At 42.6% G+C, this 27,548-nt stretch overlaps 1 protein-coding gene across 1 annotated transcript in view; it reads left to right on the top strand.

Annotated features, from left to right (window-relative positions):
- Nucleotides 1-26,545, top strand: part of olfml2a (olfactomedin-like 2A) — a 27,673-nt gene extending 1,128 nt beyond the window's left edge. The window contains exons 2-8 of the mRNA XM_034117620.1: nucleotides 8,554-8,817; nucleotides 9,782-9,889; nucleotides 10,547-10,723; nucleotides 11,247-11,493; nucleotides 19,652-19,954; nucleotides 20,090-20,275; nucleotides 24,250-26,545. Of these exons, the coding sequence (XP_033973511.1) occupies nucleotides 8,554-8,817; nucleotides 9,782-9,889; nucleotides 10,547-10,723; nucleotides 11,247-11,493; nucleotides 19,652-19,954; nucleotides 20,090-20,275; nucleotides 24,250-24,854 (1,890 nt within the window). The 3' untranslated portion in view covers nucleotides 24,855-26,545. The remainder of the gene's footprint in view (nucleotides 1-8,553; nucleotides 8,818-9,781; nucleotides 9,890-10,546; nucleotides 10,724-11,246; nucleotides 11,494-19,651; nucleotides 19,955-20,089; nucleotides 20,276-24,249) is intronic.
- Nucleotides 26,546-27,548: the final 1,003 nt, after the last annotated feature.

Here is a 27,548-nt window from a genome sequence, read left to right as displayed (position 1 = left end):
GAGGCTGTGTTGCATGTATGTCCATGTATGGTGTGTGACTATCAACAGTTGATGCTCTGGATACAATCAGAGGCCCAATCAGCAGCTGTGTCCATGCAGAATTAACCCTCCAAATTACTTCATAGTTGCAGCAGCAGTATTAATTACAACAGTGATGGAGGCAGTGTGAGGTTGCGCTGGTTGTAGTAAAAGTTGTTGCATACCAAAAGTGTGTGGTTTGGTGTAGTCCCCTTTGTTTCCATAAAGGGAGACCTCAATGATCCAGATTACAATTATAGTTTAGGCAATAGTGTTCTTCAAACTTTGTGTTAATATTTGTCACTTTTTGGTTTTAACATGACTATGCTCACAAGCCTTATAAATACATCTGAAAATGTGAAAATGACTGAAGCCCATCCAGCATCATTAGGAGGAAGTGAGCATGACCTGATCACTAACGTCAGTGTTGGTCGTCTATCCAGGCCCCGTTGTTGCCTACTTTAAATAATGATGTGAGAGAAGCAGGTCAGGTGGAGAGTTTAGCAAAGGCAGCCAAAGGTTTTAGGGTCCGTCCTCACTACACCATTGTTTATCATGCAGCAGTGTCACAGCTCCTGTCTTCTGGTCACTGAAGATGCCCAGTCATATTCTCTGTAGCCCGACGGGTGGCACTGGCATTTATGTGAAACAAAGCCTGCTTAGAAGAGGACATGAAGGGCAGCAGAGGGTGTCGTGGGAACCAACGTGTGCACCTGCTTCATGTTGAGATTGTAAACAAACCAGAGGCCAATCGGTGCAAGGTCAGCTGGGTGCTGGAAAGAAGAACACAGCAGACTGATGCTCTGTGAGACAGGGCTCTATGATTATATTCACCTACAGCTGCTGGAGGAAGCCTGGTTGCCATATGATTGTTACAATGTTAACAAAACAATATTTTCCCATGCCATGTTATGCCAACTATACTTAACACTAGAACCGCCAACGGGTACATTTTACCGGCAGCTGTTTCTTGATTGTATGAAACTTTTTTTCAATAAAATATTCAAGTCTCCCAGTCCGTGACTTTTCCTAAAAGTGTGTTATGTAGCACCCTCTGTTGTTAAAAATTGTCAATATGAAGTCAGATTAAAAAAATGGCCCAAAAAATGGCCATTTATACCCATCAGCACCAGCGGGTAATATTTACCTTATAGAAAATGTTAGAAGATTTTCGCGCTATTGATCTCACGTGAAAACATAACGGCTGTTGTTTACTGCGGTTCCTTATAAATAGAGAGATAGAGAGAGAGAGAGAGAGAGAGAGAGAGAGAGAGAGAGAGAGAGAGAGAGAGAGAGAGAGAGAGAGAGAGAGAGAGAGAGAGAGAGAGATAAAATAGATAGATAAGAGAGAAGAATAAATAGCTCGATAGATAGAGAGATAGATAGATATCTATACAGAGACGCGAGACTCGATCGATGAGCGCAGGAGCTCGCTAGCTAGCTAGCCTAGATCGATAGATGCTCGAGCTGCTAGCGCTCCTCGCTCGCGCGCGCTCCGCTCGCTCGCTCTAGCTCGCTCGCGCGCTCGCTCCCTAGCTCTCGCTCGCTGGCTCGCTCGTCGCTGCTGGCGAGCTCGCGCGCGCGCGCTCTCCCTCGCTCGCTCGCTCCTCTCTCCTCGAATCTCGCTATGCTCTACGTCTCTCTTGCTCCTGCTCGCTCTCTCGTCTCGACGATCGCCTCGCGCGCGCGCTCCCTCGCTCACTCGCTCGCTCGCTCGCTCGCTCCTCTCTCGCTGCTCGCTCGCGCGCTCGCTCTCTCTCGCTCCTCTCCTCGCTCCTCGCTCTCGCTCGCTCGCTCGCTCGCTCCGCTCGCTGCTCGCGCTCCGTGCTCGCTCGACTAGCTCTCGCTTCATCGCGCTGCTATCTCGCTCGCTCGATCCGCTCATCGTTCGACGCTGAAGCTCTCTATCTCTCTCTCTTTATAGATAAGATATATAGAGAGATAGATAGATAGAGAGAGAGATAGATGAGACACTTTGCACATAACTCACAGTAGCGATCTTTTATATACATCTTCTATTGGTATAAGTTTCATCCACTGCGATCAAAACTCACTGTTATAACCCTGTGTTCTAGTATGATAAATAAAGGAAAGGAACATGTACCTTGAAATCAATGCATTCTAATAGCGGGTACATTTGGACCCGTTGTGCGGTTTTAGGTATACAGCGACCCCTGGCGGTTCTAGTGTTGCAGATGTCACATGGGGCTTGATGAAGAGTAAGCATTATCGTTCTGCAGAGAGTGGAGTTTCTGTTTGTGGTTAAAACAGAGCTGCAAGCTGTTGGAAATAAGAGAGACTCATACCTCAGTCACACTGAGGTATGAGTCTCTCTTGACCTGGTATCAGTGTGAACCGCAGGTCCCGGGTGCCCCCCCGCACAGCTCTGATGTGGCCTGGCTTTGGCACAAAACGGTGAAACTGATTGTTAGATTTTAGGCTGTCCATAGATTGTGGGGATGACTTGGACGGATCCATCGATTATATTACATGGATGCCAAAACCACAAGTGTGCTGTATAATAATACTTTTTTTTAAAAGCTGCACTTTTTGAACAACCCATAGAAAAGTATAAGTGGATGTACATGCCCATCAAATGTCCCCAATAATGTTATCACAAGCCATAACAAAATAGCCTTCTTTATATCACAGGCTCATGTTAACAAATCATTGGCCTTCTTTTCTCCGGCCCCTATGCCTTCACGTAGTTGGGGTCATGTGATCAGGAAATCTCTCCCTGCGGACCATAACCTTTTATGGTTGTGTGTCCTTTTGTTTTCTTCTCACACACATGGATGCATAAACCGAGGACACAGAGATAAGGAAAAGAAAACTCAAATGCATGTTGTGCACATACAGTGAACAACTATAAACTCATGCAAATGGATCTCTTCAATACTCAGAACATTCCAACATGCTGTGTCAATGCAGGAAGTTGTGTAATCTATATGCAGCACGGCGGTGAGTAAGGGTGTGAGGAGTGTTGGGGGAGCTTGCGTCCCATCATAGACTTGTGTTAACCTTAATTAGCCTTCCCTAATCTTAAAGAAATATTTTCCTAGGATATAACATTATTGGCTTTCGTGCTGCGAGAGGACTTGTGTTTTTGTGTTAGTATGATGAATACAAACCATACCACCAGCAGCTACAAAGACTGAACACAGACCTTTTGGCCGAAAATGTTTAAGAATGAATGTTTTTATCTGCGCAATTAGTGGAGTACAGTATCTTTCAGTGAGTAAACTTTTTAACATCTCCTAAAAACATCTGCTGTAGCAAATCTCGGGGGGAAAACACATTGGGAACATCTATCATTCCATTCATTGTTGAGGTCACCAGACACACATTACTAATTAGGAAAGTGTCTCTTTGTGCCTGTGAATGGATTTTGATAGCATGTGGGTTTTATTAAGGAGCCATATTGACAGCTTGATTTGTGTGTTTGTTTGCTTTCAGAAGATGTTCAGCCTCAAAACACACTGATCATTTGATTGATGGAGAATAAGTAGAAGTGTGTCAAAATCATGTATAAATGTTTCCCAGAGTTCTTAAATGTCGCTGTGGCTGAAGAGGAACGTTCACATTTGGTAATATATGAGTAAAGCAGAATATAACAGTAATGCCATATAGCATCTTAGGCGATGTAAGGACTGAAGAGTTCAGTGTCCAGCACTCAAACAGCCCATCAGGAATGTGCATGTGTACCCACAAAAGCAACGAGTGCTTGATACACTTTGTGTTCAGCTAATGAACACCCCCATGCTAATGTCAGAGTGGTGGTTTATAGTCTGCCGACCTCATGCTTCATCTCCAGACTGCAGGCTTCATAGAATCCCCCCTTTGTACTAAGTTTATCTTCACAGTGGCACAGTAAGTTTATCATTAGCTTCGCTAATTAGATAAAAAATCAGACGGACTCTTTGGACTGGAATGTGGACCCTGGATTTGGTCTTAAGTGCCACTGACAGGAGATGATGTGGATTTTAAAGAGATAGTCCAACCTTTAAAATCACAAGCTTGGCTTAAGACTGATTTAAATTGCTATTCGTGGTGCCCTGAGGTGCATTTGTGGGAAAACAGTTGAATTTGCCACAGGTCATTACAGGGATCAGAGCATTATTATTTGCTGAACATGCAGCTGAACATTAAGCTACAGGAGACCTGCAGAAGTCCCGGTGATCAGCCCAGCTGGCAAAGCACTGAGGATATCCATGTTGATATTAACAAGCCTGCAGATACAACAGGCCAGTGCGACTGAAACATTGACTCTGATGCTAACACCAGCCATTGTGTATCACATCTTGTGTTTTTAGCAATCCTGAGCACAATTGGGGGTTCACTTCATCACTGTCAGGCTGTGTTAGCTGTTAAAGGCTGCAATGGTTGATCTAATAGAGCTCTCTGCAGCTCTTTCACTCACATTGTGCAGACATGAGTTCATGTTTAAGCTGTGTTATTTTTGACCTGAAACTTGACTGCACTTGAGAGGTCAAAGCCAAAGACTCAAAGCTCAAAGCATGCGTTAAATACTCTGTACTCTTAATTATTAGCACTCTTAATTGTGTTGCCTGGTCTCATGCTGGTAGGTCAGCTCGGCATGGGATGTTGTATGGTCCGTTAGGCATATCAGCACATATGATTTGACAGGAGGAGGCGGAAGCTGCTCTGACTGGCAGAATGATTCAGATTTTTCATGATATGACGCTGAAAAATCTTCCTCCTGCAGTTAAAGCCTTCATGGCAATTATTTAGTAACTTCTTTACTTGAATGGAATTTCTCTGACTTCTTCTTAAAGCAACTGAAGCTGTTTCTATGCAGCAGTCTGTGTTAGAGCAGGGCAGCATAGCCTCTGCTGAAGACATTTAATCTGCTAATCCACTCTGTTTTCATGTGGCTGTAGGATTTGTCAACCTGGTGCCTTTTCGCTTGACATGGGTCAGGATTGGCCCGGCTCTGCACACAGGAGTCCTGCCCTATATCAGACCCCCCCTCCACATCTTCCCCCATCACTCAGCCTGCATTCCTTCACTAATGAGCCCCCACCACCTCCACCTCTACCAATTTGGAGAGATGAGAAATGCAAGAGTTTGGTTTATAAGGTTGATTATTTTCATCACATACGTTCTCTGTAAATCTTTCACCAGAGTTTCCACAAATGTTTTCTTCATATGCTGAGAGTACTACAACTAACTTCAGTCACATGAGGACAGGAACACTGATCATCGATGAAGAATCTCTGTCCTGATCTCCATCTCTGAAAAAAAGTGATACCACATGTGCGCCCATCCTGCACAGGTCCCTAAATCTCAGCAGGGAGAGATGACAGTCTAAACCTCCTCCAACACATGATCCAGCAGTGTCTACTCCAAAACAACACACATGCTGAACACATGAGTGATAGCAGGGAGAACCTCAAGCAGTACTATGAATAGTGCAATTCAAGTACAATGTATCGTGAGATACTTTAGTACTAAAAAGCTGCGAGAACATGGACATTCAACATGCAGTATAGTCATACATCAGAGTCTTGTATTTTCAGTCAATTGAGCCTTTGTCAAATAAAATGTCCTGCGGTACAACAATTGAAATACAATCCAGAAGATGAAACCTTAAAAGAGCGGAGTCTCCGTTTTGGTGCAAAATGGTCAAACAAGATTTTATTACAGGGAGGCTTTAAAGGGGAGCTCCACTGATCGTACATATAAGAGAACATTTCCAGGTGTTGGGGACTATACTGCATTTGTGAAAAAGGTTGTATAACCGGAAGGAGCCGTGAGACGCTGATACATTGGCTTAAAGGTCCCCTATTTTACTGTTTTTCATCAATATATTATAGGTCTCAGATATAGAACATGTCTCTGATGTCCCTCTGAGAGAGATTTGGTTAAAAAGAACTCAATGGTGCACTAGGAGGAGATTCAGGTGATAAGGGGGGGGAGGGGGGGGTACCTACTGGCTAATGGTTACACAACCCAAAAAATCTTTATGACATCATAAAGTGGCCACAATCTGATCAGCTCATTTTCAGACAGGTTTTTATATAAATGGATCAGGACAAAAAGTGAGCAAATCTTTTTTCCTGGAACTTTCAGAATCTCTTTAAACAGAGGGGAGCATTACTTATGTATAAAAGACATGAAAAAGTGGATTTTGCATAATAGGTGACCTTTAATGGATGTCACATGAGTCAGCGTAGGTTAGGGCTGAAGACTATAAGATTGAAGATGAAATAGTCTGTAGGATTTGAGTTAGAAAGAAGGGTGCTTACAGACCTGTGTGGCCATCCTTGGGTCAGGTGGGACGCATGGGCTATGACTGACATGCTCTCTGCTCCATTTGGTTTAGGGTTAGGGTTAGGGTTTCAACATTAGGCCTTCCTATCAGTGGCAATTCAATAGCAATATGGATATGAACCACACATCTTTTGATGTGATCAGACCATAATAAAGGAAGTGGTTGTCACCATGACATCACTTATTGTTTGGTGGTCCATGATTATAAAGCCTTCAGTCTGGGATTTTGGCCCTCGCCAGCTTTTAGCAGTGCCATGAAAAGGGTGGAGCAAAACAAAACATTCTTGGGAGAGCCAAATGTTACAATTTACTTTCTTAAGGTGGAATCACACTGTGAAAGGGTTAATGCATTATGCAGGATTAGGGCACTTCTGTATGGCTTTCACCTGGACCCGGAGGTTGCTGCTTGGACACAGCACAAAGCACATTCTAACCCTGCGTCATTTGTGCACATTTGACCACCTAAGTGCTTTTGAAATCCCAGTTTATTTGCCCAAACCCGCTAACTAGCCATTTAGCAAGCTACAGTAGTCCATGTGTGTTTGCACAGCCTGTGCTGTGTTTGAGTGACAGCTCAGACTGATCTCAGCAGATGAAAACTCAGTTCTCTCTGTTATGATTCTCCTATGCAAGTTATAAAGTTAAAAACATAAAGTTAACATAAATGTTAAAATAGATACATTGACATCAAATACATCTAAAATGTGATTTTGCTTTCAGTCTGAACACCATTGTAAAGAACACAACTGTTAGAAAAGAATTAACAAATCCAACCAAGGTTTAGTTCCCTTAAACTAACCCACCCACCCCAGTGAAATTAAGGAGACAAAGTGAAGTACTCAGCAAGCCTCAGTACGCCGTCCCAGCATCACCATCTGTACATATTTATATATAATATGAACATGAATAACATTTGCAGTTAATCTGTCTAGTTGAATTTCTGTATGCAAGCTATGTCCACTGTGTGCTAGCTTGCAATTGTCTCATAGGGTGAATGTGGAATGTCTGCTCAGGCTGCCATGCATTGCTTCCTGTTTATTTAGGAAGTCATGAGCATGGCCTGCCAAAGCTCCGTCATCATCCATGGCAGCAAAAGCCAGCTGGTTATGCGCCTGTGATGTTGTTCTCTGAGGCTCTCCTTTTAGTCACACCTGCTATCATGCAACAGGAAGCTTGTGGCTACTTTCAAGATCTCCCTTGCTTTTGTTTCCCTCCAATAAAAATGGATTTGAAGTCCAGCAGAGGTTAGCCTAATGGAGTGACATGTTATGAGTTTGGATACATACCAATTTGGTCTGTTTAATTCTTACAAAGCCACAATAAAAATACATTTCCATTTCATTCATTAAAGAGATACTTCACTATTGGCGCTTTTCCACTGCAGGACCTAGCACGGCTTAGTATGGTATGGTTAGGCCTTGGTAGGCCAGGGAGGCTCACTTTATGCTGCGTTTCCATTACAGTTTAGTTACTGTGGTAGTAACTATAGTAACGCAGCGGGGCGATCGGCTGTTCGGCGGGGAGGAGCGACGCTGCGTAAAAGCTTTTTCTTGCCATTTCTGTAGCTCCTTTGTTTTCAAAAATGCTGCAAGCGTCGCTTGATATATGCAACAACTTAAGTAGCAACATACTGACACCGGTTAGTAAAAACCATGAATGAATGCTTTGACAAGTCTGCAGACAGACGGCAGGCGAAAAACCTTTTAAAATGCGTGTTTTCTGAATGGAGATCGGCTAAGCTAACGCAGTGTATGCTCCGTCCACACTCACAACAACGGCCTATACAGACATAAATAAAGCAGCGACTGTATTCACCATGACACAGGCAGTCTGTGGTTTGTACTTGTTTAACTTTTGTCTAGTTTCTGAACAGATATGAGGAGCTGTGAGCTCTGAGTGCTAACAGCTAACGGCTGATGTTTTGGTAGGATTATCTCGCGCAACGATTGTGACGATTCTCTCTGACGAATCACCAGTCGAAAGTGTTTACGTAACTAGTTTAGCATATTTAGACCGGTTGTTGGCCCGGTAAGAACCTCGATTTTGGAGGGCCAGAAAAAAAGAAAAAGTTGCCCTGAGCCGGAACTACCCCGAGTGGAAAAGCCCGCTTAAACCGTGCTACGTGCTGCAGTGGAAAAGCGCCATTAGTGAGCACAAAATGACGATTATAGAGACAGCACAAGAAACAGCTTCAATAAAAAAATATCTTTGGATTTGAAAATAGGACATTGTGTCTTGTAGATCTTTGGGGAGACGGAGCCGGTCCGGATGACGTCAGAGGGCTCAGACTGTCGCTGCAAGTGCATCATGCGCCCTCTGAGCAGGGACGCCTGCCAGCGGCTGCGGAGCGGCAGTGTGCGTGTGGAGGACTTCTACACCGTGGAGACAGTCAGCTCCGGATCCGACTGTAAGTGCTCGTGCACGGCCCCCTCGTCCTCCCTCAACCCCTGTGAGAACGAGTGGAAGATGGAGAAGCTGAAGAAACAGGCCCCCGAGTTACTGAAGGTGGTGACATGAAACTCAAATCTGCTCTAAGTACAAAATCTATCTGATCATAGCATCTTTCTGATGGACGATGGACAGCATTTCTTTCTACAAAATAGACAATTCCATCTTACATAAAATAAACTATTTAAATAGTTAAATTACCATTTTCTGACTTAGGTTAAGTCATAAGAGGAGGCTGTGGCTCAGTGGATAGTGTGCTGGACTTCGAATCAGGGGATAGCAAGTTCGAGTCCCACTGCAGTCAGCATGTCGTTGTGTCCCTGAGACACTTCACCCCAAAGTGCTCCTGTGGGGATTGTCCACAGTACTGAATGTATGTAAGTCGCTTTGGATAAAAGCGTCTAACAAGTAGCATGTAATAAGATAAAGGGGTTTTAATAAGAGTCTTAGAAGACATTTTTAAAGCCACAAAGATCCCGAGTACCACTTTCATACCTCTATTTCAGTTCTGCAGTAAACTAATTAATACAAATTAGTTTTTATAATTGATATAATAATCTTTAATAAATACATATATGTTGTTAGGGTTGGGGTTAGTGCTTGAAAGTACAAGGCATAAAAGCTTTAAAGGTTGTACTTCAGCTCTGTGAACTGGCTATAGTTGTGTGTCAATTAACATCTTTTGTGAGCACGTCAGCATTCACAAACCTAAAACACACTTTCATGTTTCACAGGCAGGAGAAGCACGCTATGTACCATATGAAACAGAAGGCAGTTCCAGATGTCAGTCTCCACTTTAAACTATAGATTGAGCCAATACATACACAAATAATTAACATAGACTCTGAATGAGCCCCAGACCGAGAACACTGGAGTGGATGTCAATAAGTGATCAGAGCAAATGTTTTTGAGGGCACTTTAGGTATTACTAGTTACACAGAGGCACATAAAGATGTCAGCTCTGTGTTCAGGAGAAGGTGAATAATGCTACTTCTTTTCCTTTTATTGCATGAATGACCAGCTCCAATCCATGGTGCACCTCCTGGAGGGAACACTTTACAGCATGGATCTAATGAAGATTCACTCCTACATCAACAAGGTGGTGTCTCAAATGAACACCCTAGAAGAGGTAGGCAACCGATTAGGCGCTTTCACACCGGAGTACTTTTCCCAGGAATAGTTCCGAACTTTTTTTTGAGAACCTTTCCACCCCATTTTAGTCCCTGCTAGAGAGCAGGGACTTTCCTGGGGAGAAAAAGGTTCACATTTCTGATTGGCTGGGCGAATTGCAAACCACGGCCCGTAAAACTCTGAAACGTTTTTGTGAAGCCGCCATTTTATTTGCTTGCATTAGCATTATTAGCATTAGCATTAGCCCAGCATACCAACGGAGAGAGACTAACTTATGGCAACACAAAATAAAACATGAGAGCGGTGGAGTGATGAGGAGGTGTCGGCGCTTCTGGCGATTTACTCTGAAGACTTCAGTAGAAGCTGCTGGGAGCCAGTCTCCAACTTCCGGCCGGGGACTGGCTCTCAGCAGCACCCTCAGGGACTTATTCCGGTGTGAACGCAATTTACTAGATAGTTCCAGGAAATAAAAGTTCCGGGGAAAAGTTCCGGTAACTATTCCTGGGAAAAGTACTTGGTGTGAAAGCGCCTATTCTTCACATCATTATGCTGTAAGGATTGGGAGGAGACATATTGAGAGGTGTTTCTTGTGACTCTGTATACAAGCCTATGTTACATAACATATTGCAATTGCTTTTATGATGTTATCTTTCAGACAATCAAGACAAACCTTACGCGAGACAATGAATTTGTTCGAGACAGCATGATGAGCCTCACCAACCACTTTAAGAGATACGAGAACTACTCCAACGTTATGGTGAGCATCAAGAAGGACATCTCCAGCCTCAGCCTGCAGCTGCTGCAGAAGGACTCCTCGGAGACCAAAGCACAGGTACTTGCACTATTTTTTCAGTTTTTCAGTTTTATTGTGTTGCACTGTTGGAGGAGCCTGTGACCTAAGATTTTCATCGACATAACTACACTGTAGCTATGTACGTATGACAAATATAAGCCTTGAACCTTGAATTCAATCTCAAGGAGTGACAGAAAAACATAACAAATCTTACTCAAATTTGAATGGATTTGATCATACTTTAAATGTCCCTTGGAGATTCTGCAAATAACATGTCTTACATTGCTATATGTTGATTTTTATAATGTTTTGCAAATTCAGGTTTTACATTTTCAAAATAACCAATCAAATTAAGTTTAATGCCCATTTTATTGGTGACCAACTCATATGACCACTTATGCGTCCCAGGAACTCGCTACATTAAATACTTATTAACATCTCTGACAAACATTGTAGGTATACTATCTAACCTCACCCTTTTTTAATAAGCATGGTCAGCAGATAAGACCCACAGACCAATATTACCAGGTGTTGTGATATAACCAAAATGTCATGTTTGCAGGATACTAATGAAGAGAAAACCAAGGAGGCTGTAAAAATTCCTAACAAAAAGACCCCTGCGGCCAAACTTTCAGCCAAACCACCCAAAGCAAAGGTCGTAAAACCCAAGAAAGAGGTCATTAAACCTGGGAAGCCGGCCAAGCCTGACCCTACAGCAAAAGCCAAGGTGGTTGGCCACCAGCCCGGCGTGGTGAGGGGCATCACATACTACAAGGCCGCCAAGAGTGACGACGATGAGCACAGAGGAGGTGGGATTTTCACTTCTCCAAGCATAGTGTTCATAGAAAGCCACCCTCTCTGAGCTAAAGCAAACATTTTGCTCTAAGTTTGCACTTCCATCTGTGTGTGATCATTGTGTGTGATCCTCTGTTGGTGTTGAAAAGGGTCCAGATTTGTTTCTTCAGCAATGTAATCCAACGCAACATGAGACTTTGCTGGATCAGGCAGCAGCCTTCCAGTCGAAGAGCCAAGATCATAATTAGCTGGATTTAGAGGACAATATAAAGCTTTCCTGACAATTTTGTTTTACACAAGCGTGAGATAGGGCTGTTATTGTGTTGCAAACTTGACACTGAAGCTCAATGCAATAAAATAAGGAATCCATGGCTGTGGGCACACTAGGTCCCCTCATAAGATTTAAGGTTTTTCGCAGAGCTAATGTAGTTAGCGTAGGATTGTATTTCTGGTTTAGGGTTAGAATTTGAATTTGCGCTCCCTGAGTGGGAGCGCAAATTCAAATCTTTGTATTGACAAAATACCTGGAGCTGGTGGAATGCTGTCTCAAAGGACTGCTGCCATGTCCATGACATGCCTCGGCTTCAATGTGTAGGGACCCTCACCATCGCAGAGAAAACATTTCCTGACTCCTTCCAATCCTCTTTAAGTCTAGTTGAGTGAATAGGTATGCTGCGTCTGCACCGGGCACAAGCACAAAACGCTGTCAGAGCGCGTGTTCTGCCGTGTGTGTGTGACCTCAGAGGGCCCAGCCACCCTTGTCAAATCACTGAAACCAGGCGGCTGCATTTCCATAATCTCCGGCAAAGAGCAGGATGCAGGAACTCTGATTCATCCAGGGAAGATTCCCACATCTTCATGTTTTTTCTTTTTTTCCCTGAAATGCCTCTTTACAAACTTAGTTTCAGTGTCATATATTTTACTGGTAGCTGCACAGCGTTCTGGAGCAGCTGATTTTGATTTATCATTCTATTTGACCTATCACTTTGACTGTAACCAGTGGAAGCAGAAGAAAAAGAGTCAATTCTAATGAACACTTTTTTACCTATACCTCCTTTTAACAGTTTAACTATAAAGGCATCTAGGAAAGAGACTTTTAACAACAGGGACTGAGGCATTTGTACTGTAGCCAATCAGGAGTTTGCAGAGGTCATTGTCCACTCTGAAAACCTTCACATAACCATGCAAATAGAGTGCAGGTTTAAAATATACACTCTCCTGTGCGGTGATGCTGTAGAACTATGTTATTTTAGGATGAACTGTCCCATTAAAATTATGAAAAAGCACATACAATGTTCCTTTGTTCAGTTCATTAGCTGGCACGGTCCTTCAAAAATACTTTAATATCTTCATCACAGTATCCTAATAGTTTAAAGGGGTCTTAGATCTTTGTCAAAGTAAAGTAACAAATGAAGTACAACGTGTGTCCCGTCTGCTTTACCGAACACACATGGTAACTGAACAATCTGTCCTCTTCATGTGCTCTCCACACAGTCATCAGATACACTCAAACAATGAGATAACACTTTTAGCAGATAACTGTATTTTTAAAAAAATTGGGAAAGTAGAGTTACATTTATTTCAAGGTACAATAAAAAAATATAATCTTAAAACACTTAAATTGTGTAAAACGTTCCAGGATATTGTCTGTACTCCCTCATCAGTTCCATGTGTTCAGTGTACAGTGTGGGGAAGATGCTGCTGTGATGTGCCCACATCTGTCTGACAGCAGCAGACAGCAGCAGGAGAGCAGGCTCTCCCTCACGCGCATAAAACCCTAAAACTAAACAAAAAAAGCAAAAGTATCACAACTACAGTTCTGGTAGAGATATAACATTGCAAAAGCAGGAGGAAGGCAGGAACTTTCAAACACAATGATTATCAAACTTTATCATCATTTATCATGTCATGGTTTTCATTGACAACATTTATATTATCCATCAGAAAATTGGACTTCACTTCTTTAATACCGCGAACATGAAGAAAGTTCTGTCGAGATACTTTCAACACATCAGCTGCCCGACAGTACAGCGATGGAGTGAGGAGTCAGATTCAGCACTGCAGGATTGCTTTGCATCTACGGATTGGAGTGTGTTTGAGGACAATAACATCAACACACACACGGACACTGTCATCTGCTACATTGGGAAATGCATCGATGACGTGGTACCGAAGGTTTCTGTATGAACATTCCCAAATCAAAAGCCCTGGATAAACAGGCGAGGTGCGCGGCAAGCTGAAAGCGCGCACTATCGCGCACAGAGCTGGAGATTTGGAGGAGTACAGGAAATCTAGGTATGATCTCCGGAGAGCAATCAGCAATGCAAAGAGACAGTACAAAGAGAAGGTGGAATCTGACTTCAAAGGCTGTAACACTAGGAATATGTGGGCGGGACTAAGGACAATGACTGACTACAAAGGAGCAGCGGGGGGTGCTGCGGGTGTCTGCGTGCGCATCTCTCCCAGATGAGCTGAACAGTTTTTTTGCACGCTTTGAGAGCAGCCAGGCTGTGGAGGTACAGAGGGACCAGGAGCTACACTGCCCTTTTGTTTTAAACAGGGCAGATGTGTGCAAATCCTTTAAAAGGGTTAACCCACACAAGGCTCCTGGACCTGATGGCATCCCTGGCCGTGTTCTCAGGGTGTGTGCAGTTCAGCTGGCAGAGGTGTTCACAGTAGGGATGTGCATCTCCATCACTGAGGCCGATACGATGCGCATCTCGATACGTTGCCAATGATACGATACATTAACGATACATTTGAAACACCAGGCGATGAGATACGATACGATTCACCCCTGTTGCGATACAGTTCGATACGATTTGATTCAACATTATGCGATATGGGGCGATACGATGCGATTCAACACGATGCAAAATAATGATACAATTCAATATGGTACGACAGAGGATTTTTGTTTTATTCCTTATATGCAGCAAATCATAGATTAACAAAAAAGTGCTTTACATATTTGGTTCTCTCTACTAGTACTGCACATCCCATCATGCTGTTTCTTTTTTACCCTTTTTACCTTAAAAAACTCTCCAGAGTACAGTACAATTGTATAACACCTCACAGTTAAACAATTTAAGAATGCGTTGCCCATGATTAACAATGTGCAAATAACAACTACCATAGTGCAATGCCCATACAACTGCCAGCCTGATGTGCTTAACACTCATCCATAGGCTAACTCACCAGTGAGCAGAAAGCAGTGGTTTCTATAGGAACAATAAAGAAAATAACCTTTCACAAACAGGTATTTCATAACTGCTTACAGTAAGGAAGACATGTAAACTATTATTGGCAGTCACAGGCTGTTGTAAACTAAACACCACTCTCTCTGACAGAACACCTCACTGAGTGATTTAACTCATATGACTAACTTTCAGGTTTCTCTTTTCAGCCGCAGACCCCATGTCGCCTCTTTATGTGCGTCGCTAAGTTCCTCGTACTACTTGTGGACTTTAAAGCTGCACGGCATCGTTTACAATTTGCGAGCGATTCTTCAAGTTGACCGTCTTTCTTGAAAAATCTGAAGTGTTGCCAAACATTTGATTTGTAGGTATTTTTCGGTGCGCTGTGTTTCTCTTTCTCCTCGACTTCCATGTGTGTTGATAACTGAGACTCTCGGCCTCCGTAGTGCGAAGCAAAGATCAAAGATTGTCTCTGCTGAGTGCTGACAAGATGAGAGGATATTATATGAATGAATCGTTTTTTTACCGATGCAAAGACGCTACAATCGATGCATCGCGAGTTCAACCCAAACTGTAGCCGATGTGCACTCTTTCAACCGGTGCACTCGCATCTTGAACGTTTATGCCGGTGCACCGATGCGAATCGGTGAATCTTAACATCCCTAGTTCACAGACATCTTCAACAGATCCCTGCTGCAGTCTGTAGTCCCCACATGTTTGAAACACTCCACCATCGTTCCTGTCCCCAAAAAGACAAAAATCACCAGCCTCAATGACTACCGCCCAGTAGCACTCCATCATCATGAAGTGCTTTGAGCGGTTAGTCAAAACACTCATCACCTCCTCCCTCCCTGACTCTCTGGACCCCCTGCAGTTTGCCTACAGAGCAAACAGGTCCACAGACGACGCCATAGCCCTCACCATCCACACTGCCCTCTCACACCTGGACCAGAGGAACACATATGTGAGAATGCTGTTCATTGATTACAGTTCAGCTTTCAATACCATTGTGCCCTCCAAGCTGGTCATCAAGCTTCAACACAGTCTCACAGCATTTCATGTTATAGTCACGAAATTAATCTATTGATTCGTGTTCACCAACACGATTTCGCCATTTTTTTCGTGTCACACAGAACGATTTTAAAAGCAATGTAAATAATAACAAATTAGAAGGAAAAAAAGATGACAAAAAATACAGATTTCAGTATTCTGAGGCTCTGAGCCATTTATTTTCCTCACGGACGGCAAAAAAACTCCGACATTGTACAATTTAAAATAAAATGGATAGAGTTAGGCTTAGGGTAAGATATTGAGTAAGAAAATGTTTTTATGAACCACACAGCTTCTGGTATTCCAAGACCCGACCGGACAAAAAGACGTGGTGCAGGCACGAAACATACTACCAATAGAAATACATTGCTTTTAAAATCGTTCTGTGTGACACGAAAAAAATGCGAAAATCGTGTTGGTGAACACGAATCAATAGATTAAATTAATTTCGTGACTATAACACGAAATGCCGTGAGACTGGGTTGCAAGCTCAGAGACCTCGGGCTCAACAGCACCCTCTGTGACTGGATCCTGAACTTCCTGGCGGGCAGACCCCAGGCAGTGCGGGTGGGAAACATCACATCCTCACATAAAAAAGAGATCTATGATCTCAATGGGACCAATCTGGTTAAATAAAGGTTTGAAATGAAATGAAAATCCTCCACCCTGATCCTCAACACCGGAGCCCCTCAAGGCTGCGTGCTCAGCCCTCTCCTCTACTCCCTGTTCACACACGACTGCGTGGCCACACACAGCTCCAACACCATCGTGAAGTTTGCTGACGACACGACCGGCATCGGCCAGATCACTGACGGCGACGAGACGGCGTACTCTCTGTACGAAAACCTGACATCTTGGTGCCAGGATAACAACCTCCATCTCAACGTCAGCAAAACCAAGGAGCTGATTGTGGACTACAGGAAGCACCAGAGAGAGGGAGACACCCCCATCGCCATCAATGGGACTACGGTGGAGAGAGTCAGCATCTTCAGGTTCCTCGGTGTCCACATCACTGAGGACCTGACATGGACTCTTCACACAAACACCATCACCAAAACAGCTCGACAGCGGCTCTTCTTCCTCCGCAGGCTGAGGAGGTTCAACATGGACTCCAGGATACTCTGCAACTTCTACAGGTGCACCATAGAGAGTATCCTGACCTTCTACAGGTGCACCATAGAGAGGATCCTGACCTTCTACAGGTGCACCATAGAGAGTATCCTGACCTTCTACAGGTGCACCATAGAGAGTATCCTGACTGGCTGCATCACGGCCTGGTACGGCAGCTGCACCGCCCTCAATCGTAAGGCTTTACAGAGGGTGGTGAAAACTGCACAGAACATCACCAGGACGGAGCTGTCATCCATGGAGGACCTTTACTCCCAGCGCCTCAGGAAGAAATCCCTCCGGATTATCAAAGACCCCCATCACCCCAGCCACAAACTGTTCAGTCTGCTGCCGTCTGGCAGGCGTTACCGCAGCATCAGGACTAAAACCACCAGACTCAGAGGCAGTTTCATCCCACAGGCCATAAGACTGTTAAACACCTGAACTGTTGAAACAACATCCGTATTAATCTGGCTGCTACTTAAAAAATATTTAAAAATTAGTTATCTATTTACCTATATATCCTATTTCAATAACTTGCATATAGACTCTTATTGCACTATTTCGCTATTTCACTTTTTTTAAACTATTTTTCTTTTTGTATTTACTATTTACTATTGACTTGCACTATATTTATTCTGTTTATCTGTGTTTTGTGTTGCTCTGTTGGAGAAGCCTGTGATACAAGATTTTTATCGGCATAACTACACTGTAGCTATGGGCGTATGACTAAATAAAGAACCTTGAACCTTGAACCTTGAACCTTCAAACATTATGAGAACATAACTTTCCATTAACCTGTTAAGCCCGAGAGACCCCGGTACCGGGGCACTGCCGCAACATCTTGCAGGAAACAGTGTCTGAGGGCATGTTCATTTAATAAAACTATGAATGTTTTATATTCATGTAACGGGAAGAAACTCATCTAACTGATCTTTTTTTTTTTTTTTTCAAAAGAAAACCCACAATGCTAACACTGAGCCTCTGAATTAGCAACGAGTGAAAAATGCTAACACCTTACTGCACCGAAAATCACTCACAAAACCTTATTATTTATCTTTTCACCACATCCAACACATCGTTTCACATCGTGAGGTGACACAGAATCGATTGACACCGACATTACCACTGAATTATACGTATTTGCGACGTTATAAGCAAAAACGGACATCAAAACTGATGCTAGGTAGCTAAAAATGCTAACATTTTTACCTTGGCTCTGTAGTCTCTCCAAAGTGGACTTCAATGGCATTAAAACGATAAAAACGCTGCTGAAGTTAATCCATAGGTTAATCCAATGTGTCTGTGTCCCTTTGAAATGATTTCTGATAATCCATAAGCATTAAAACTGCTTTTCTGTTTCCAGATGTCAGAGCTAGAGATAGGTTCACTGATGGAAAATTACATGCGCGAAGCCCCCACCTTTTCTCTTCACAACGTGTGTGTGGGGGACTCCCCCTTCGATTCTATTGGCTCTAACGGTCAGAAAGAGGTGTCAACCATCAAAATCGAGCAAGCAAAATATAGCAACATCTATATTGATTCTGACTTTTCTACATCCAACTCACATGTTTATCATTACTTTGAGAAAAAATATGATTAATTTAACCCTTTTAGAAGGGAAGATATGGTCATTTGTTCTGGGAATGTCATTTTTGAGCCTGAGACCTGAAAAACAGGCTCAGGGCTTAACAGGTTAAAAGCTATAGATATAATGAAGAATGAAGAATCTCCGTCACGTTTTTATTAAAAGCAAAATACATCCTCTAGTAGTTGGCAGCTCCTAGAGCCCTATAGGGAACCCGGAAATGTTAAGTGACCCAAAGCTTAATGATAGGAATGTATAGTAAGGTCCCCAGCACATAGAAACTGCTGGATGCTAAGTTGCATATGTTGGGCAATTTGGACAATAAGCATAAGTTGTGTTAACCAGCAATTACCATTATAGCTTATGTGGACAATAGTTATGAAAATGGTTTCGTCGATTTGGACAATTTTAGAGTGGGGGTAATTAAGGAACAAGTCAATTTCTTAACCAAAAAATGCCAATATTTGTACTCCCCGTGGGCTGATTTGATTGCTTTTGGGTCTATTTGGAAGATTTAATGTTCATCTTGCTCTCTATATCCAATGGTCGCAACACCACTCATGGTAGTGAAAATCAGCCCACCGAGGGTACAAGTATGGCCACTTTCCACTTACCATTTTTGTTACTGAAAATGTCAGAAAAGGACTTAGCATCCTCAATACCCCCAAAACCACTCCAAATTTGTTCAAATCGGCCAAGTCATTTTTTAAATATTGTTTACATAGGCTATAATGCCATTACATTAAATAAACACAACTTGTGCTAATTGTGCAAATTGCCCAACATATGCAAGTTAGCATCAAGCAGTTTCTATGTGCTGGGTACCGTACTATACATTTCTATCATAAAACGTTGGTGTACTCAACATTTCCAGGTTCACTAAACTGGCAACTATTACTCAGTATTGTGTGGAAACCAGTTTAAGTGAGCACACAGGCAGAACAGACTGGGGGAGGAAGGAAAGAGGATAAGAAGTTCAGAGAAGAGGAAGGAAGTTATTGTTCTCTGTGCTCTGCAAAGAGCACATCATAATATGTATCCTGCTGTTGAGGAGCACCACATTATACTGCCTTAATGTAACCATCTAACAGGAGCTTGATCATTATTACTCTCTTCTATCAGACTGTCTGACCTTGTTTTGCCACCTGCTGTATTTTTTATAGATCTTCTTTTTAAATCAGTTCCCTTCTCTATCTTTGCCTGACTGTCTTTTTACCCACCCTCCGCCAGACCATTCTGCAAAAACATACACAGCCCATCACGTCACAGAGAACCAGTCAGAGGATGGAGGAGCTGAAATGGTCCTGGAAACCCTGGAGGCCACTGCGGCCGGACCCACTGCCTCCACTGCTGCTCCCCCCACTACCACTGCAAGTACCACCACCACAACTGCTGCCACCACAACTACTGGCACCACTACAGCCACTGCTGTCACCACACCTGGCACTCCAGCATCTGAAGCACCCGCTCCGACTATTGTGCTGGTGCTGGACAACTCCAACAACAACAGCCGGCCCAATCTCCACAGAGCAGGTATGTGATAGATATGATGGAGCTCAGGATCCTGTTGCAATCTGTGCAGCAATGACAGACGCACATTTAGAAGCAGGAAAGTGTACAGGTCACTATATAAATAATTGATAAGAATGTTATGCTTGCTTCTTCCAGGGAAGATCCTAAGCTGTGAAGGGACTCTGGCATCCATTGACCAGCCAGAGAAGCAGCACAGTTATGGGCGTAATGAGGGAGCCTGGATGAAGGACCCTCTGGCTAAAGACTCCAAGATCTATGTCACTAACTATTACTATGGCAACAACTTGGTTGAGTTCCGCAATGTGGACAACTTCAAACAAGGTGCTCCAATTAGTCCTTCTTACATTTTCCCATTGGCCCACCATAAACTGCCAACAAACGATCAACTGTTAAACCAAAGTTTTAATTATTTTAATATTGACCTTGGTTTTCTGCTTTCAAAGGTCAAACTATGAAAAACAACATCTGTTTGTGACATAGCTGTCACAGGTAGTGGAGCAGGGTGGACCCAAACACAGGGGACAGGAACCTATCATATCTTTATTTAAAGGCTTGCTGCAAGGCAAGGCAAGGGGGTGCAAGGAGGGGCAAGGCAGAAGAGGATCTTCCCAATGTACGACAAACAAGGTTCCGACAGACTAAACAAAAACCAGGAAACAAATACAAGCAGAACTAAAGAGGGGATTGAGTGTACAGCGGGTCAAGTTGTTGCAGGGCTAATGGAGAACAGGTGAAAATAATAAAGACAAGACAGACAAACAAAATAGTTGGGAAAACACACAAAAACAGGAACTAAAAACAGGAAGGGGAAATACTTTTCAATAAAACAGGACACTGGGATTTAAAGCTGCAGCGTGCTTTTATCTACTCTGTCATCTGCTCTCTACTCTGCTCCCTAACTCGCTGTAAGAGTAGAGTTCATTTCTATTTGTCGATCAATGTGTACTCAAAATACTGTACCAACTCAAACACTCCTGTGTAACCCCATCTAATCCACTTAGAACAACACCCTTAGGCCATGACTAAGCAATGGAACATTTACTTTCCAATCAAACATAACCATGTCCTTAACTGGAATCTCAGTGTAAGCTTGGGTTAATTAAAATGACAGACATTAACGGCCCGTCCACACAGCGGCGTGCGTTGAAGCTTGCTCCATTTTTTGGAATATGAGGAAATGACCTGCGGTGTGTCTCTCCCAGCATACACGCGGTTTGATTGGCTGCATAAACGGGATTTGATTGGCCACCGAAGCTTCAGAAGCTTCAAAAGTTGAACATTGCTCAACTTTTGCAGCCTGAAACGCCAGCAAAGCTCCGTTCTGCTTCCCACAATGCAGTTCGGCGAAAAGTGAGGCAAAGTGACGTCACCCCATTCAAAGTGAATGGGCAGAAGCGTTGGAAGATTTTTTTAACGCTGCTGTGTGGACGTACCGTAAGCCTTTTAGAGTGACACATACTGTATTTCCATCCATCTGAAAACAACATACAGGGTTCTACCTCTGGTGTTGTCCTGTTTTAATGTAGCCTATAGTTGTTGTTTTTTTTAAATACATTGATGACATTGATTCATGGTGAATATCCTATGAGCTCTGTGAGACTGATGATCGTTGGAATGTAAGTCTAAGATTTTGGCTTCCATGGGTGGGAAAATCAACTTCTTCCAAATCCACTGAGGAATTGGATTACACTCTCTAAAGCCCCTGTCACACTGTCCCGGAATTGACACCAGATGGACACACGAATATGGAATTGTGAATTTCGCACGAAGATGGCCCCGAAGTTGGTCAACAGCCAAGCAACAGCCGGAGCAAGTACGATTCCTACAGAAGGCCACGCGATGGCACCCGAACCACACACGAAAATATGGTCGTAGACTTTACTGATGATTTAGAATGTATCCAGACTCAACGTAAGAGCTTGTACCTCTTCGGGGGGTGCTAACATTTAATCATACACTTTATTCTTTACTTTCTCCGTCTTTATATGTAGATTAGAAGATATTACTTATCTCCGTCATGTTGTTTCCATAGCAACAACAATTTCCTGTCAACAGTGTAAACTCGCCTTCAAAATAAAAGCATCTAAATAAAACAGGAAGTTAACCTAAATTACATTTAAGACATACAACTGCAACGAAAGTAACAACAACAATGTAATATCCTTTTCAGTTTCACAGAACACAAATTGGGTTGTTTACATAATATGTTTACATGATTTTGTTGTGCAATAAATGCAATCTTGATGTCATCGTACTATAATACGATGGCTATACGACGGCATTGCGAGGGCTTCACGTAGTCGTGTTGCCTTCCTAAGACAATCGGGCAGCTTCTTGTTTCCTTCGTATTGTCTTCGTGAGGCGAAAAATGCCCGTTGGCACCGATGATCACACGAAGTAAAGACGAAGATGACACGATTTGACAAGATGCCCTCACGCTGGCCTTACGAAGGGCACATGAATTCAACACGAAAATGAACCTTCAAAAGGTCCTTCGGCAATTTTTTGGCATGCCAAAGATTTTGCCACCGCTCACGAAGTTGCTGCCGGAGCCTGAGAAACTCCTCCGGCGGTCATACGATGGCTTAAGATGCCCTCACGAATGGCCCGATGTTGTTACGATCAGAGCCGAATTTGAACATTTCCTTTATCGTGTGTCCATCTGGTGTCAATTTCGGGACAGTGTGACAGGGGCTTTAGAGAGTTAAGAAGCTCTTCCCTCGTAGGACCTGCCTTGTTGATCTAGATGTGTTTGGACAATGGGATTTCTAAATGCACCTACATGCGAGGCGTCCTGCGGGGCGGGGGCTCACAGCTGTGTGCGGATGACTAGCTATTGGGTGAGGCCTGCTGTTCCCTGACATGTGCTCCAGCGTTTCCTTAGAACTGGGCTCAGCGGAGAGGGATTAAGAGTGGGTTGGCCTTATGGACGGGGATGGGGGGTGTTCTGCAGCACGTTGTTTTTGTCCTTCACTGGGCTTTCCATTTATTATCATTATCTAAATCACACTTCCTGAGGTTGTAAGGTTAGGATAGCAGATAGGATGTGATTAGAACATGACTTCTACAGTACACAAGGTGTTTGTTTTTGGAGTGAACCCCTGAGCAAACTGTGTCACTGCCACATGAAGCCGATGTGGACACAGTCTGGCATTGTACAAACATTGCCATTGGTACTTTGAAAGGCATATTATATGCTTTGCACACACAGTGCCAAATGTATCCAACTTATAACAATAATAAACTTTATTTATGAAAACCTTTCAAACAGAGTTAGAAAGTGCTTTTATATAGCAATAGAACGCCTTAAAACACACAGAGCATATGCCTTAACATATTAAAATGTTTTTTTTAACATGGTCCTCCAGAGATTGAAGTGTCCAGTGCAGAGAATCGAGTTCTGAAATAAGCTGTGTAACAATTTGCATCAATGACCAGTTTGTTATATACAGTATTATCCTTATGGATGGCTGGCAGTTGACCAAACACTTGAATAATTTTATAATTTTATGGAAATATTTATAATTTTAAGCTAAATTTATTAAAATAGCCGTTTTTGGTGGCAAGTCCAAGTCAATCTCGAGGTATAAGAACATGTCAAGTAATTTGCAAGTCTTGCGACCTGAGCATTTGAGCATCAGTTTAGCATTTCCTTTCATAGTTTGCGTTAATAGGGCTGTTTGCATGGCTGAGACCACGCTCATTCAATGTATTGCAAATTGAATATTTGCTATGTCCGACAATGGGAGGCTCAACTGTTATTGCCCTACTTGTTACTTTTGGTTAATTGTTATATATTACTAATTGTGTTAAATGGTCATAGGATTATATGTCATATTGATGGACTCTGAATTGAATCAAATCTAATCAAATTATGGCAGACTTTATGATTTCAGCAAAGATTGTGTAATTTAACAACATGTGAATAAATGCTAAAATATCTAAAAGTTTGATTTACACTCCTAACTAGTTAACTAGCTAGGTTATGGTAGTTGTCTTGACAATTTGGTGTCAGGGTGATAACAAAGGCGGTATTAGTGAACAGAACAGAGGTAGTGAAATGTTTGATACAGTGTCTCAGTGTATCTTTTCACTGCAGCCACAGTGGAGCAGAAACTCCTGATTGTAGAAAGTTACACAATGGCAGTTATTGGATATGGTGGAGCCAGTTGCATCAGAGCTGTGACAGTGGTCCTTTTTGTGCAACATAATGTTTTTATTGGCAAAAAATGATTGGGTTTTTACCCATGCTTGATAAACGAGTAAAGCTAATTTAATATTCTTGTTTGTTGTAGGCCGATGGAGTAACCTCTTCAAACTGCCTTACAACTGGATAGGCACAGGCCATGTGGTTTATAATGGAGCCTTCTACTACAACAGAGCCTTCACCAAGAACATCATCAAGTATGACCTGAGGATGCGATATGTGGCGGCCTGGACCCTGCTGCACGACGTGGTTTACGAGGACACCACCCCCTGGAAGTGGAGGGGTCATTCGGACATTGACTTTGCAGTGGACGAGAGCGGCCTGTGGGTGATCTACCCCTCTGTTGATTACGACTACAACCAACAAGAGGTGATAGTCATCAGTAAACTGGATCCAGGAGACCTGTCACTGAAAAAGGAAACAACCTGGAGGACAGGTCTCAAGCGGAACTCCTACGGAAACTGCTTCATTATCTGTGGTGTCTTGTACGCCGTCAACGTGTACAACCAAAAGGAAGGAGAGGTGAACTATGCTTATGACACCCACACAAACACTGAGGCCATCCCACGCCTGCACTTCACCAATGAGTACTCCTACACCACCCAGATTGACTACAACCCCAAGGAGAAGGTTTTGTATGCTTGGGACAATGGCCATCAGCTGACATATCGGGTAAACTTTGTTGACCAGTGAGCTACTCTGTGCTACAGATCACTGCAGACTGCCAGTATTGCACCTACTAAGAAAGATGCTCAGTATTTAACAGCCTTGAAGCGGCCCCATTGGACTCAGGACTAAGGATGAACCTACAGCAGCCTTCCTGTACCAATGCACGCTATTCAAACACCTGACCTCAAAGTGTACCAAACATACATGCCTTAAATGTGTATTGGGATGTGGACATTCATTATGTCAATAGAATGGACAATGATCAGTGAAAATAATCTCACAGGTTGAGTTAAAGCTCATAGGGAAGATCTTTGACTAGCATAGATCTTTTTGTGTATGTTCATCTATGAAATGTCAGCAGGCTGGCTTACTAGCACACTTACTAACAGATAGCTATACACAGTTACAGTTGATTTTGTTTTCAATGTCTTACAGCAGAGTTACAACACAAACCCTATAGACAGTAGGAATGAGCATAGTGACCAAATTTGGCATAAAATGCTCTGATCTTTCAGGAAGCATCCAAGTAGCAACAAGACCTTCCAGGGATAATTAATCTCCCCTGAAATAAAAACATAAATGGACTTTATATCTTAGTTAAGTCAATGGTAGGAAACCTTAACATCTACAGTGGGGCTGGTATTCAGTTGCAACCATCTTGGCAGTGCTGACCTCAAATGTGGAGAAAGTTATATTCCTTAGTATCTGTGTTTCACCCCTTTTTATTTATCGGTCTGTAAGTGGCTAAGGGCTATTCTCGTGACCATAATTGTAACCATGGTAGTCAGAGGAACCGTCAATAAGATAGACAGCTAATACTGTACCTTGCAAGCTGCACAGTTCTGCGAGTTGTCACTATGTCACCAGCCTCGGGAAATGCTAATTCCATGAAGACCTGTGCATGAATACGATTGGACGTTCCTAGTCAGCTGGAAGCCAATGAGGAATAGTGCGGTGATGGTGCAGCAGTAATGAAACAGCTAATGTGGATCATTTAATGAAAGTGTGCTTTCGGTGCCCTGCGTGACATCAGATACCCTGTTGTCTTCTGCCTTTCAAGTGGGCTTAAAATATTTCTACACATAAAGTGTTATTTTTCTCGATTCCCAACATTTAACTCAACCAATGAGATTATTTCTGCCTTTATAGTAGTTTTTCTTCTCAGAATTGTTTGTAAAACTATTGTTCCATTTGCCATCTACTCCATCCTATCAAGAAGCACTTTGATCATGAATCACTTCCGGCCTCTTGATGCTGCCTGTGTCTTTACCATTGAAGTTGTTTTTAGGGTTGTTTTCAATATAATATGAACTCCAAAAACAAAAGCGTGTACACATGTTTCTAAGCTTAAGACTGCTTTTTTTCTAATTTCCATCCATCTTGTTGAATTTATATGGTCTTTAAGCAGCTTTCATCATTGTTAATAGTTCTGCATAACCATTACATTTGTTGTTAGTATTGATTGTGTTACAATTTGATCTCAATGCACAGTACCATTAGCGGCCCTATCTTCAATAATAGTCACCACAAACCTTACATGTTTTCATTTTTGACATGAGTTTACTCTGACAGTACACATAGTGTGGCTTTATTTAGCTTGTTCTTGAATTATCAGGAGTGTTTTGTTAAGTCTATCCATAAAAAGGCATGCTTATTTCAAACAAATAACTTGTATAATTGCAAAGTCTTTATACATAAATAATAATGTCATGAAATGTAACAATATTTGAAACCAGCTGTTTGTGTCTGTGTCTTTCATGAGAAGAAAAATCCATTTACAGTATAAGTCAGTGGTTCTCAAACTTTTTCTGTCATTCCCCACTTTGAACAGGTGGGCCTTTTTATGGGATTAGTTTTGTGTCATAAAGATAAAGCAACACTTTCTCAGAATCAAGCAAAACTAAGAGTTTAAGAGAAAAAAAAACTGAGTCAAGCAAAATAAATTTAATAAAAAAATAGAACTATAAGTTACAAACAAATCATTTGTGTAATAATGTAAACTATAAGTCTTTTTTCTTTGTTTTAACATAGGTTTTTGTTTGCAGTTCTCTTTGCTTCTTTCTCAATGATCAGACTTTTGCTCTCGCTGCAGCTCTCTCGTTTGCGCCCCCTCATTTTTTGTTTTCGATTCTGACACAAACCTCCCAGGTGGGCGGGACTTTCAGGAGTGCGTCCCCATTGGCTACTCAGTTTGAGTGACAGCCCACTACACCACAGATCATACAGTGCAACTCATGCAGCAAACTCCGGAGTCCACTCGGCCACGTTAGTGTTGGTGCCTCCTGGGGAGTTTCATGAACATATCGGACTTATTTTATGGATTGCTGTGGATTATACTTGTGTTGTGTAGTTTATACTTTATTCCAACTTTAAATATTTTAATACCTGAACACCTGAACACACTGCTGCTGTAAAATAATTTCCCAATTTGGGATCGATAAAGTTTCTGTCTGTCTATCTATTTATTTTATAGATAAAAAAAACACATCTATGTATTTTCAAGCTAAAGGTGATACACAATATAAACTGTATACTGTTATTTTTAGAACATTGCTCTACTTTTGAAGCGAGCAACGCGAAGCGACGGAACCACAATGCAGTTCGGCAAAGTGTGACGTCACCCCATTCAAAGTGAATGGACAGAAGCGTTGAAGCTTCAACGCACGCCGCCGTGTGGACGGGCCGTAACAGTCCACTACCGTCCGCGAGGACCCAGGT

This window comes from Trematomus bernacchii, unplaced genomic scaffold (assembly GCF_902827165.1).
Source record: "Trematomus bernacchii unplaced genomic scaffold, fTreBer1.1, whole genome shotgun sequence".
NCBI classification, from domain to species: domain Eukaryota; kingdom Metazoa; phylum Chordata; class Actinopteri; order Perciformes; family Nototheniidae; genus Trematomus; species Trematomus bernacchii.
This window is presented reverse-complemented; position numbering and strand designations above follow the sequence as displayed.